Consider the following 12,608-nt stretch of genomic DNA (forward strand, 5'->3'; position numbering starts at 1 on the left):
CCAAATTTGCAATTGTATTGTCATCGGACAAGAATAAAAAGAAATGCTTACATTTAGAGGTTCCAATTAAGTAATTCAGGTATTGTGAATAATTAACATGGGAATTTCAATTAGGAGTGGGTTATATGTAGGACAATTTTAACGACCCATTTTTGTTTCCAATCGAAGACCCTCTGGGTAATCCCCAAGTTTTAATGAGTGAGTACGGTCACTAATTAATTGAAGTGTATCTACATTCATACACCATGTAACATACAGCAATATCAGTCCTTTTTTTATAATTGGCCCTCGCTGAAAGGGCTGATCCTAACACCATAACCACTTCTGCCTTTTCTGTTTCAAGCAGAAACGCTGCACATACCGAGACATTGGCACCCGTGTGCCGGTTGATAGTTCCACCCCGCGGCACATGTAACTTTGGCGGCCTAGATCTCGGTTCAACTCTGTGCAAGGGGAAGCCCACATGTCCCATCTCTCCCTTCTTTTGTGTAGTCCCCCTGGCTACCCAATCAGCTTAATTCTTTTGATTATTACTATGCTTATTATTACTACTTGCCTCATATGCAAATCTATTTCGAATACAGAGAGAAACCATTTTGCATGAAGCAGTATAGTGATATCAGTTGGCACACCTGTAGATCTTTTAGCTACCGTATATATTTGCTGCAAATCAGCTACACAAGAATGTAGAATGTTAAAGTTCTTTCACAAACAGATAATCTAATCAAATGTATTTCTTGTTTTATTCACAGAAGAGAAATTGAATCTTTCATAATCAATATATATATAGGGCAAGAGAGAAATTCAAAACTTGTTTTAATTTAAAAAAAAGTCTTTATTGAAAAATATAAGCTATAACGAAGATACAGATGGAGAGAGTCTCTCACAAAATGGTTGATGACAGCAATTAACCTCTTCATTGCCACATCTTCTAATTTTTGGAAAATCCTGGTAATTAATGTTTAACCGTTCCGCTGTACTCCTTTTCTTCCCAATGCGTTGTGGTCCTCTCTTGGTTTCACTTTTTCTTTGCTCCCGGGCAGATGTCCTTATTAAGGCAGTTGGTACATTGAGGGGATGTAGGTTGGCAGACCTGCTGGCCAAATCCAACTAATAACCAGTTAATCTCACTCCAAAGATCCCTGCAGAGACAGGACAAGCACGAGAGTGGTGCGGAGCAAGTTCAGACTTCTCTTATTGATGAAATAAAACGCTCTTGTAAAAAGATCTCATTACAAATTTTCTTTTTTTTTTGTGTAAAAAATATATAACTGTGATACATGTATTATGGAAACATAATGTTATAAAAGGGACACTAAAAGCACCCAGACCACTTCATTTCAATGAAGTGGTCTAGGTGGCAGGTTCCTCTCCTTTTAACCCTGCAATGTAAAACTTACATTGCAGGGTTTAAATAACTCCAGTGGCTGTAAGAGTGACGCCTCCACAGAAATAGTGGAAATGAAACTCTGCTATTTCAATCAGATGGTCTGATAGTGCATGCGCACTAGCCTCCTAAAGATTGTTGATCTCAGCCAAGGAGGCAGGGGCCACCTGCAGGGAGAGCAGTGCGGCATCGGAAAAAAGGCTAGTAATCTACCTTTTAACCTTTGGGTGGGGTTGGGGGTGATCCACACAATACATCTGTATTCTTAAAGGGACACTATAGTCACCTGAACAACTTTAGCTTAATGAAGCAGTTTTGGTGCATAGAACATGCCCCTGCAGCCTCACTGCTCAATCCTCTGCCATTTAGGAGTTAAATCCCTTTGTTTATCAACCCTAGTCACACCTCCCTGCATGTGACTTGCACAGCCTTCCATAAACACTTCCTGTAAAGAGAGCCCTATTTAGGCTTTCTTTATTGCAAGTTCTGTTTAATTAAGATTTTCTTATCCCCTGCTATGTTAATAGCTTGCTAGACCCTGCAAGAGCCTCCTGTATGTGATTAAAGTTCAATTTAGAGATTGAGATACAATTGTTTAAGGTAAATTACATCTGTTTGAAAGTGAAACCAGTTTTTTTTTTTCATGCAGGCTCTGTCAATCATAGCCAGGGGAGGTGTGGCTAGGGCTGCATAAACAGAAACAAAGTGATTTAACTCCTAAATGACAGTGAATTGAGCAGTGAAATTGCAGGAGAATGATCTATACACTAAAACTGCTTTATTTAGCTAAAGTAATTTAGGTGACTATAGTGTTCCTTTAACACTATAGTGTTCTTTTAAAGGATCACTATAGGGTCAGGAATACAAACATGTATTCCTGACCCTATAGTGTTAACACCACCATCTAGCCCCCCCCCCCCCCTGGGCCCCTCATGCCTCCATAAATATAGTACAAATCTTACTGTATTCAAGCCTGAAGCTGTAAATCTGCATGCTGTTAGACTCAGAAAAACAAGCAGTCTGCTGACATGTGGTAGCCTGATCAAATCACAGTGCTTCCCCATAGGATTGGCTGAGACTGACAAAGAGGCAGATCAGGGGCAGAGCCAACATGATTTAAACACAGCCCAGGCCAATCAGCATCTCCTCATAGAGATTAATTGAATCAATGAATCTCTATGAGGAAAGTTCAGTGTCTGCATGCAGAGGGAGGAGACACTGAATCACAGGATGCTGTGCACACTGCTGCCCTGTGCTCTGCTGACAGCAGATCTGAGTGGATGGAGGCATATTATGCCTCCATCAACTCCGAAGTCCCTCTGGTTCACTCTGAATGACTGCAACTGGAGGTGTTCCTAGCTTTCAATGTAAACACTGTATTTTCTCAGAAAATACAGAGTTTACATGAGAAAGGCTGCAGGGAGCTATAGTTCTCACCTGAACAACCTCATTAAGCTGAAATTGTTCATGTGACTATAGTGTCCCTTTAAATTGTTCTGGAGATGGTATAATAAATCACGAGATAGAAGCCTGAGCGGTTTATAAATGTCTCCAGAACTGCAATGTGGCCTCATTCCTATCCCAATACATGCTTTGCCCCATGTAACATCTATATTTTAGGAACCAACAGATGCTCACCTGGGCATCCAGTCTTCCAGAGCCATACGCGTCTCTTCAGGGGTCTTCGTTTCTTTCTTCACCCATCTAAGCCGATTGGAAATACGATGGACATGTACGTCAACCCCTGCAGAAAAAATGTGACTGTTTTGTTCTGTTTGCGCAACAGACCCCTTCCCATTTCCCCACTTGGTAGTAAAGTATCCCACAGATAATACCAAGGGTTTAGAAATTGTACATTTTGTTTTGCATAAACTACTTGGTACCACTGAAAGCAAAACAAGGCCTACTCGAAGCACATCACCACTTCAGTGATTTAAAGTGGTCATGGTGCCTGGAGTTTGTATGTGCAGCATAGTGTTTCCCCTCCAAATGCTGCACATACCGAGTAGAACCCTTTGACTGCTGGAGGTGTAATCACACCTCCGCTAGTGTCATTCCTATATCTGCAAGTGATGTTGAACATTTGACCCTAAGCCGTGTCCTACACACCATGACATGTTTTAGCCGGACGTATTGACTTTCTACAGCTGCGGCAGGTCCAGTTATTCCCACATCAAGGCAGTACGTGTTAAGACCATGTCTCAAAAGCCATATGCAATAACCTCTGTATTACAGGTATGGTAGCGAGGTCCCTATGAATGGCTGTAAACCTACAAGGATAAACCTAGAGACACGTACCTATTCCAGATACATTATTCCATGCTATGTCCATCACCAGGTGTGCCATTTTGGGTCCCACGCCGGGGAGTTTCACCAGCTCAGGCACATTGTCAGGGATATCCCCGCCGTACTTCTCCTGCAGGATCAACGTTGTTTGTCTGATGTTTTTTACTTTGTTCTGAAATATGACAACAAAACAGTTAATCTGGTGCTATTAATCATTAGATTACACCCATCTCACTAAAATAATGGAACTTTATTAATATATTTATACATTTCCAAGCATTTAAAAAAAACAACTATCTATCTATGTATCCACCTACCTACCTATCCATAATAACATGAGTTTATTTTTTTAATAAAATGTTAATGGAAAAATTAGAGCATAGTTCTAAACTTGAAGCAATCGTCATGGAAACCAATGGAATCAGCAAGATTATTCCGTATGTTTCCAAAGAGAATGTTCCACTTCCTCGATTTCCGATGATTATACGATTTATAAGCACAATACATTTTATATATAGCAATTACTTAAAGGGATCCTATAGTGCCAGGAAAACAAACCTGTTTTCCTGGCACTATAGGGTTAATAGGCCCCCCCGCTGCCCCTCTCCTGCTGGGCAGAAGGGGTAAAAACCCTTCAGCCACTTACCTTAATCCAGCACTTGGCTCCCTCAGCACTGGTGACCTCTCCTCCCCTGCAGACATCAGCTCCCGAGTGGAGCTGAATGCTTACAGCAATAGCAGGGAGACAGCCACTAGAGGCACCTGGCACTCAGACCACTTCATGGAGCTGAAGTGGTCTGGGTGCCTATAGTGGTCCTTTAAGCGTTTTAAAGAAAATACAAACACACAAGAATAAAGTTGTGCGCTTGAACCAGGTAATCCATTACTTCAAAACCGTAAATCACTGTTGTGTCAAACACTGTGCTCCTGTGGTGCTCGCTCCCCTGATTAACGCAGGAAGTGATGTCACAGATTATAAACATCTGTAGCCCGCAATTGAAGTTAACCTACAAACCCCATAATTCTCTCCAGGCCAATGGCTGTCTGGGAATCACGGGAGTCGTGGCTCAACAACAGTTTGGAAGGTTGAAAAGCTACTCTGTACAACTAACAGGATTAATCACCAAAGTGAGAATTCAAAGTGAATCTCAAATTTAAGGTTAAAAAAATGCAAAACTAGAAACATTAACTAAATCAGCTATGCTTTCTGTTTGGCCTTAGCTTTGAAATTAACCTTTAATTCACTTTAACCCTCTTAGTCAACTCTCTACTAGACTTGTACACACATGCATTTCAGCTGGCGAGTGAATAAAGTGGTTTTTAACCTAATCTCGAACAAACTGATAATCCTGGGATTTAACTGTGTATTCGGGGGTATCGGTTAGTTCGGGTGTAAATTAAAAGGCATTCTTCGATATTTGAGTGACGGACTCTCACAAAAATGCTTAGAGGGCACGCTGACCCTATTAGCGGTTCTGCCATAAAACTCTGTACAGATATGTGTGTTTATCCCTGTGAAGGGGGCATTCACTCACATACACGATAGGAAGTCAGAATATTCCCGAGTCGCACTGACCTTCCAGAAACCCACGGGGTAAATAAGCTTTCCGAGGGTGTCATCGTTCGTCTCCAGGATCTTGTTTACTGTCAGGCCGTGTTCCCGTAATCTGCACATGGCTGCGGAGGTTACCTGATCCCTCGTCTGGCTGGATAGCATGAGGGACAGCAATACTTGATAGCGCTTGACCTGCCAGACAGAAACACTTTAAACAGGCATTGGGCAAAAAATGCACTCTTAAAGGGACATGGGGCAAACGTGGCAGGTCTGTTAGTAAATAACATCACTATTTACCATAACACGCCTAATAGCTTTGGCCTAAGTAATTAGTGGATCACCGACGTGTTTTTGAACAAATACTGCATCTGTAACCCAGCATTGCAGACATGCTGCGATTTTACTGCCATTCCAGCTAAACGTCAACCACATCAATAAATAGCAAACATGGAATCTTCAAAAAGACCCGAACCAAATAAAAGATCCCATCACAGAGACCTCCTGGTGCTGGGGGCAGAGGACAGAAAGCATGTGTGCGGCAGACAGATCTTCCCTTTACAGTGGACACATTTGTGGTTAATCTGAGAATCAAAGAGAACGGGGAAAGGGATTGCAAAGTATCGGCCTACATAGCCAAGCTGCAAAAATAGCTTTGTAGGAGAGCTTTAACAACTTAACTATTCTGACCTAAATTTGCAATTTGTAAATATACAAAAGTGCTCTGTGCAAAAAAAAGGAAAAATGGCTGGTATCTCTCACACCCAACCCAATATCATGCAAAACAGGTAACAGGCTTGGGCGAAAACAAAATCCACCACCAGCCTCTATAGTAGAGCACTGAAAATATACACTTACCCCTGTGTAGACACTGAGATATATAAACCCAGTGCTGCAATAAGGGGAAAAGCAAGATAGTGTATATACCAAATGGAAATGGGGTGCGTATAATGAATATTAGATGAACTCACATGGTTTAGAGCCAAATAGGCTCAAATCCCACCAGCGTGCACCATGGTGACACTATGCCTCGTCTGATGTCCAGTCAGGTATACTCAAACAAAAAGTATAAAGAAGCAACAGCTCCTGGTGTATTATAGTCTAACAATAGGAGTACATCCGACTGCTCACCTTGTTCAAAGTTTAAGGTACCTGGCTGTAGGTGTGTAAGCTGATGTGCCAGCAAAAGGGGGAACCCTCTTCTTAGGAGGCAGATGAACAGTGAGGCCAAAAGGACTATATACATCCAAATAAAAATCAATTTATCACAACTTATAAAAACAATTAAAAACAAACTAAAAACAATATCGTGCTCAGTGTAGTTCACATGGCACTCCTTTTGATCTGAGACGCGTTTCACCAAACACATAGGCTTTCTCAGTCGGAATGATGTCATGACTTGGGTTTCTGGGAGTTGTAGTTCTGTTGTTAAGCTTCTATAGTAGAAAGTAGATCATTAAACTACAACTCCCCAAAAAATCTTTATTTTGTGCCCGCGACACCATCTTTGTGCGGGTAGATTAAGTCCCTGTTGGACAGGTCATCTGCCAACACTAGATAGCATTGTGAAAGTCCTGCGCATGCCCAGCTTGGGCATTTAAACTGGAATTTTGTCTATTTATTCATTCGTCAGAAAGACGAAGGAATGAATAGAAATTTCAGACGAACAAACAAAGACCGAATATCGGTGTTCGTTTGTTCGTTCAGTTTATTACAAGGAGAGAGCTGCCGTCTCGTAGCTCCCTCCTTGTAATATGTAAAGATAGAAGCGGCAGGAAGCAGTGCTCCCCGCCACTTCCTAAGCCCCCCATGTCCTACCTCACTCTATGGGGAACAATATGATTGGAATCTTCCGAATGCCCCTACTCGCTATGCCGTGAGTAAGGGCATGTCTACTAAACAGTGAGCAACCTGTGGCTGCTCACTGTTGTAACCCCCCCGCTGCTTCCAACAAGTAGCCCCATGGTGTGGCATCTATTAACTAGCAGGGGGTACATAGTGTCCCACCCCAGTCCCCACTTGTGCCCCGCGAGTGAGGGCTATGCAAATAGAGGGGGGACATAGGGTCCACCTTAACCCCCACCCATGAGGTGAGGGCCATAAAAGACATTGGGGGGGAACCTATTGTCGTCCCCTGGCCCCCACCCATGAGCGGCAGATGGGGACCCTAAATGAAAAGTGGGGGGTGGGACCTATTGTCCTTCTCCCATCCCCCCATCCGCTGCTCATGGCTGGGGCCAGGAGGAGGACAATAGGTCCTAAAGTTCCCTAAATGAAAATGGGGGGTGGGGGCACGGGCACACCTATTGTCCTCCCCCTCAACCCATAAGCAGCGGGTGGGGGCCCTAATTGAAAATGGAGAGGATCTACTGTCCGCCCACCCGGCCCCCACCCATGAGCGGCGGGGTGGGAGACCTATTGCCCTCCCCCACCCATGGGTGACGGGTGGGAGCCCTAAATGACAATGGGGAAAGGGACCAATTGCCCTCAACCCTGGCCCCCACTCATGGGTGACGGGTTGGGGCTAAATATCAAAATACCCCACCCCCCAGGTGACTAGGGGTCCCCAAGCCCCTAGTCATCCCCTCCGCCCCAAAACACTTTGTCTATTCACTGGTTATGCGGGGGGGGGGGGGGGGGGGGTTTGTGTTTTATTCTTTCTGGTTTAGTGTGATCCTAAAGTGATTTTAAGTTATACACTAAAGTCTTTATTTTTTTATTTTTTATTCACAGACTTTCCCATTTCTCTGTACTACCCTTAATAGACGGGTCTCCTATGTAATTGTATTAATAAAATAGATAACCACCTTTTTACTAGGGAAGTCTGATGGTATATCGCTTTTTTTGGTGACAATAGTGACATTTAGCCAATCTTGTCACTTTATTAAAGTCTGGGGTTTTACAGAAGAAGGGGATCTCCAGCCGCCCAAGATGTATCTCTCTCAGCATTTTAACAGACAAATGCGGGACTCAAGGAAAGGCACCTCAATCACAGGGCAGCGACATTGATTTTAATGTTGAGGAAATAAATAACATTTTACAATTAGGGAGCTCGTTATTTATATTATTCAACAGGAGCGCCATTTTTCCATCCCAGCTATGTGTTCCAAAACCTGTTGGGAGGTACATAAATAGAGCTCCCCAGCAGGAAAAAACATTTATATACTCCCAGAGCCCATGCAAGACGCCGATTTGTGTCCTACGGCAGGATAAGAATGCTACATATAGTTGGGCAGCACAATTCATACACCGTTCAACAGCATGTATACAGATGTGCAGGAAACCATAGCGGAGACGGCAGCAATATATTCAACCAAGAGGCAATGGTGGGTTGTTACATTCCTTAGCTGTTTGTTAGCTGAGTGACATAATGGTTAGTAATTTGCTATTTTTAAGGAACAATCCAAACTGACTTTACTAGACATTTGCATTAGGTTTTGCGCTTTGTCCACATTTTTGGGCCCTAAACACCACATTTTTCAAACCAATTTTTTGTTTCACTGTGCGCAAGTCTAGACTTTACCACCCATTGTAATGCATTAAAAAAGAAGTACTGTACTCACTCCAAATATCCCCTTACTGTAGCATTATTACTCACTATGGTTTTACGTTATTTTTACAGGTGTATTTTGGAGTGAGAGTGCCACCTAGTGGTGGTAGAAGGGATTTTCCCCTCCTTCATAGGTGAAGCATACTTGATGCATGTTCAACTTAACAAGGGTGTTTTATGAAAGTGCCAATTTCTAAATTTCGATTGAAATGTAAAATGAAAAAAAAAAAAAGAAGCACACACACTTCATACATATAGCATTTCAGAATGCTAGTGATTAAAGGGCATTGAATGTGTGTCCCTTTAAAAGGACACTATAGGCACCAAAACAACTTTAGCTTAATGAAGCAGTTCTGGTGTATAGATCATGCCCCTGCAGTCTCACTGCTCAATTCTCTGCCATTTAGGAATTAAATCACTTTTGCTTCTGTCCTTGCAGCTCTAGCCACACCTCCTCCGGCTGTGTCTGACACAAAGTGCCTGAAAAAAATTGTTTAATTTTCATATACATGTTAACTTGCTTTAGAAGTTTTTATCTCTGTGCCTGCTGACTATCTTTCGGTTTCCTGAGTTGACGGTTTTTGGCGTTGGAACCGAGAGATTTTATTTCCTTTGTATAGAAACCATTACCTCCGGAGCAGCGCTTTGGTCAAAACATTTCCCTGCCCCCATCTGATCTACGGGGGCATCCCTTGCGATCCTCATTTTTCGGATATTCTCCAAGTGCTGACGCCAGTTGGATGGCTCCCATTTAAGCTTTTTATCTGTATTTCCCCCAGTTTTCTCATATTCGACCTGCACCCGCCTTTTCGCCCTGGCTTCCCCACCAGATTTTTTATCATTATCGCCACCTGCAAATCAAGAAATAACCCTATCAGCGCCAGGTGGAGGCATGCTGCTGTTTCCTTCACCATTTTAACCTAATTTTAAAGCAAGCTCATACAAGTCACTAGAAGCCTCCCCAAGAAAACCACTAACTTCTCTGTCACCAATCGTGTCTTCCCCATGGCCTATTATGGTATTTACCAGTCCTAGCACGGCAGAGTTCTAACGGTGTAGAAACCTTTTAAAGAAACACTTCAACCACCATAACCACTACATTCAAATGTTCCTTTAAAATTTTGTGAATCAATGGGAATTGCAGTTCACAACAGCCAATGCCAGTGAGTTAGCCATCACTGGCATAGGAATTATTTTTCAACTAATACCTCGTTGCCCATTCTGCAATTAATGAGTCTCATTCCTCAAATAGTGAACAATTGTTCATTTTAAGCAGGGCCGCCATCAGGGCATGACAACCATGACGGTTGTCATTGGCCTGGCGGTACTGGGGTGCCCACATATATATAGCAATTATATATATATATATATATATATATGTGTGCATCTTTGGGCCCCTGGCTACCTGTTACTGTAGGGGGCCCAGCACACTCCATTTTTACTTCCCAACTGCTCTGACGACCGCGGCACTCACGAGATTTAGAGCAGAGCTCTGCTATAAATCTCGCGAGTGCTGCGGTTATAACACGTAGTTTAAAGGACCATATGGTGCCAGGAAAACAAACTTGTTTTCCTGGCACTATATAGTCCTTAGGTCCCCACCAACCTCAGGGCCCCCGTCCCGCTGGGCTATAAGGGTTAAAATCCCTTCAGCCACTTACCATAATCCAGGGCCGGGCTCCCTCGTCGCTGGAGACCCCTACTCCCCCTCCGACGTCAGCTCCCGAGTGGAGCCGAATGCACATGTGCCGCCAGAGCTGCGCGCGCATTCAAACCGCCCATAGGAAAGCATTACTCAATGCTTTCCTATGGATGTTCTGCGTGCTCAATGCGGTTTTCGCATTGAGCGTCGCGGAAGCACCTATAGTTGACAGCCACTAGAGACTGGATTAACCCTGCAATGTAAACATAGCAGTTTCTCTGAAACTGCTATGTTTACAGCTGCAAGGTTAAAACCTGAGGGACCTGGCACCCAGACCACTTCATTGAGCTGATGTGGTCTGGGTGACTATAGTGGTCCTTTAACGTTTGTACCTGCTAATGTTAATCTTCTCTTATACTTAAAAATCTGCCTGATTTCTCTAATGCTCCTAATGATGCATGACAATATGCTTGTGGAATGCTATTGGGGCACCACGAGCTTGTATGTTATCATCATTATGCACAACAAAAATTTAAAACAATAAAAGATTGTAAAAAGAAAACAGATCTTACACTTTCATAGGTTTTAATTCAGCATACAACACGCCAGCACTTTTTAACTGCTGCCCATCGATTTATACAAGTGATCGTGATATCTGTGGTTAGGGAACAGGCCATCCGTACCTGCGCATAATTAAGAGTTCTAAATGTACAATCACCATGGAAACCATTAGAACTCTGCCCCAGAACAGCTCTCTATTCGGAACCCTGGTTAATCCTTTTATCCTTAGCTGCCTCAGCTGGGATTTCCAGATCCACCAAGTTCTCTGGCAGACATTTCACCCCCAGCAGGGTTATTTACCAAAGAGAGAATTCAAAGTGAATTTTAAATCCAAGGTCAGAATAATCAAACTGTAAAAATTCTCTAAGTCAGCTATTCTTTCAGCTGAGCTACTTTGGCCTTAAATCTGAATTTCACTTTGAATTCTCACTTTGTGTGTATGTTGCTGCATAATGCATGGGCAGTGTGTAGGATTAATATGCTGGAGGAGAGGAATTAATTAATGAATTAATCAGGTATAGAACAGGGACAGCCTTATTGCTGCACATGGCAGGGCAGCCCTTTTCAAGCCCTGCCCATCAGCATGAAGAAGTGATCTGAGTTCAGGAAGACAACATGCTGGGATCAGGCAAACCCCAGCCCAGGGTTATGCAAAATATAGATCACCAGCTGCTGCAGTGCTACAAATCCTAGGGATGCATTGGCATGCCAAGCACTGGCAAAGCATCATGGGAGTTGTAGTTCTGCCATGGCTCCTTGCCTTCACATCCTCACCAGGCTTCTGTGCTATGTGCCCACTCTGCTCCTTGCCCCTGGCTCCTTCCAGCACCCTGTTCCTCGCACTCCTTCGCACAGCGCTCTGAGCTGCACTCATCGCCTCCCCTCTGCACAGCAAAACAGGGCTGCGAACTACAACTCCCGGGATGCTCCGCGCACAGCGACTTCCGGGTTGCTGTTTGTGTAGCTGCGGGGAAGGTGGGCGTGTCTGTGGATGGTCAGTGGGCGGGGTTATCAGGCCCAGAAGCCGAGGCCTCCATTAGAAAGCGGTCCCTGCAGGCTGTGGGGAGGCGGAGGGACAAGGTGAGGGTCAGACTGCCTGTCAGGGGACCAACCTGGCTCTGGGAGTACAGGGGCATCATGGAAATACACAGCAAGTGGGGGCCACTCACTGCCCTGCAGCATGGGGGGAGGGGGCTTCTCTCTCTCTCTCTCTCTCTATATATATATCTATCATATAATGTGGGATTCTATATCTAGCTATATATACTGTATGTTTTATATATCATATAATGTGGGATTATATATCTAGCTATATATAGTGTATGTTTTATATATCATGTAATGTGGGATTATATATCTAGCTAGATATAGTGTATGTGTTTTATAGATCATGTAATGTGGGATTATATATCGAGCTAGATATAGTGTATGTGTTTTATAGATCATGTAATGTGGGATTATATATCGAGCTAGATATAGTGTATGTGTTTTATAGATCATGTAATGTGGGATTATATATCTAGCTAGATATAGTGTATGTGTTTTATAGATCATGTAATGTGGGATTATATATCGAGCTAGATATAGTGTATGTGTTTTATAGATCATGTAATGTGGGATTATATATCGA

At 43.2% G+C, this 12,608-nt stretch overlaps 2 protein-coding genes and 1 long non-coding RNA gene across 7 annotated transcripts in view; 2 read left to right on the forward strand and 1 right to left on the reverse strand.

Moving 5' to 3' along the window:
* Positions 1-11,671, forward strand: part of LOC134571854 (uncharacterized) — a 618,817-nt gene extending 607,146 nt beyond the window's left edge. Inside the window, exon 3 of the long non-coding RNA XR_010085210.1 lies at positions 11,657-11,671. This is a non-coding gene — a long non-coding RNA (uncharacterized LOC134571854). The remainder of the gene's footprint in view (positions 1-11,656) is intronic.
* NTHL1 (nth like DNA glycosylase 1) lies at positions 871-11,895 on the reverse strand. Of its 2 annotated transcripts, XM_063430481.1 has the most exons (6): positions 11,753-11,895; positions 9,406-9,626; positions 5,250-5,420; positions 3,686-3,845; positions 3,026-3,131; positions 871-1,142 (listed from the first exon to the last, which is right to left on the reverse strand). In XM_063430481.1, the coding sequence occupies exons 1-6, from the start codon at positions 11,850-11,852 to the stop codon at positions 1,019-1,021; spliced, it is 882 nt and encodes a 293-aa protein (XP_063286551.1). In that variant the 5' UTR covers positions 11,853-11,895; the 3' UTR covers positions 871-1,018. The 2 variants fall into 2 exon arrangements, with proteins under 2 accessions (XP_063286551.1, XP_063286552.1); XM_063430482.1 differs by lacking the exon at positions 5,250-5,420.
* Positions 11,896-11,971: 76 nt separating this feature from the next.
* TSC2 (TSC complex subunit 2) overlaps positions 11,972-12,608 on the forward strand; it is a 40,675-nt gene continuing 40,038 nt past the window's right edge. For all 4 annotated transcript variants that reach the window (XM_063430471.1, XM_063430472.1, XM_063430473.1 and 1 more), the window contains exon 1: positions 11,972-12,058. The gene's annotated coding sequence lies outside the window, so the exon portion shown is untranslated. The remainder of the gene's footprint in view (positions 12,059-12,608) is intronic.

The sequence above is a fragment of the Pelobates fuscus genome, chromosome 8, assembly GCF_036172605.1.
Source record: "Pelobates fuscus isolate aPelFus1 chromosome 8, aPelFus1.pri, whole genome shotgun sequence".
Taxonomy (NCBI): domain Eukaryota; kingdom Metazoa; phylum Chordata; class Amphibia; order Anura; family Pelobatidae; genus Pelobates; species Pelobates fuscus.

What these genes read in the sequence shown, in the direction of transcription:
- NTHL1 (XM_063430481.1), bottom strand. Translation starts at nt 11,852, where the DNA reads ATGAGTGCAGCTCAGAGCGCTGTGCGAAGGAGTGCGAGGAACAGGGTG. An exon ending in ACCAAAGCGCTGCTCCGGAG is followed by an intron (nt 5,421 to 9,405) that starts GTAATGGTTTCT and finishes TCTGTCTGGCAG; the next exon opens with GTCAAGCGCTATCAAGTATT. An exon ending in GAATAATGTATCTGGAATAG is followed by an intron (nt 3,132 to 3,685) that starts GTACGTGTCTCT and finishes TTTTTTCTGCAG; the next exon opens with GGGTTGACGTACATGTCCAT.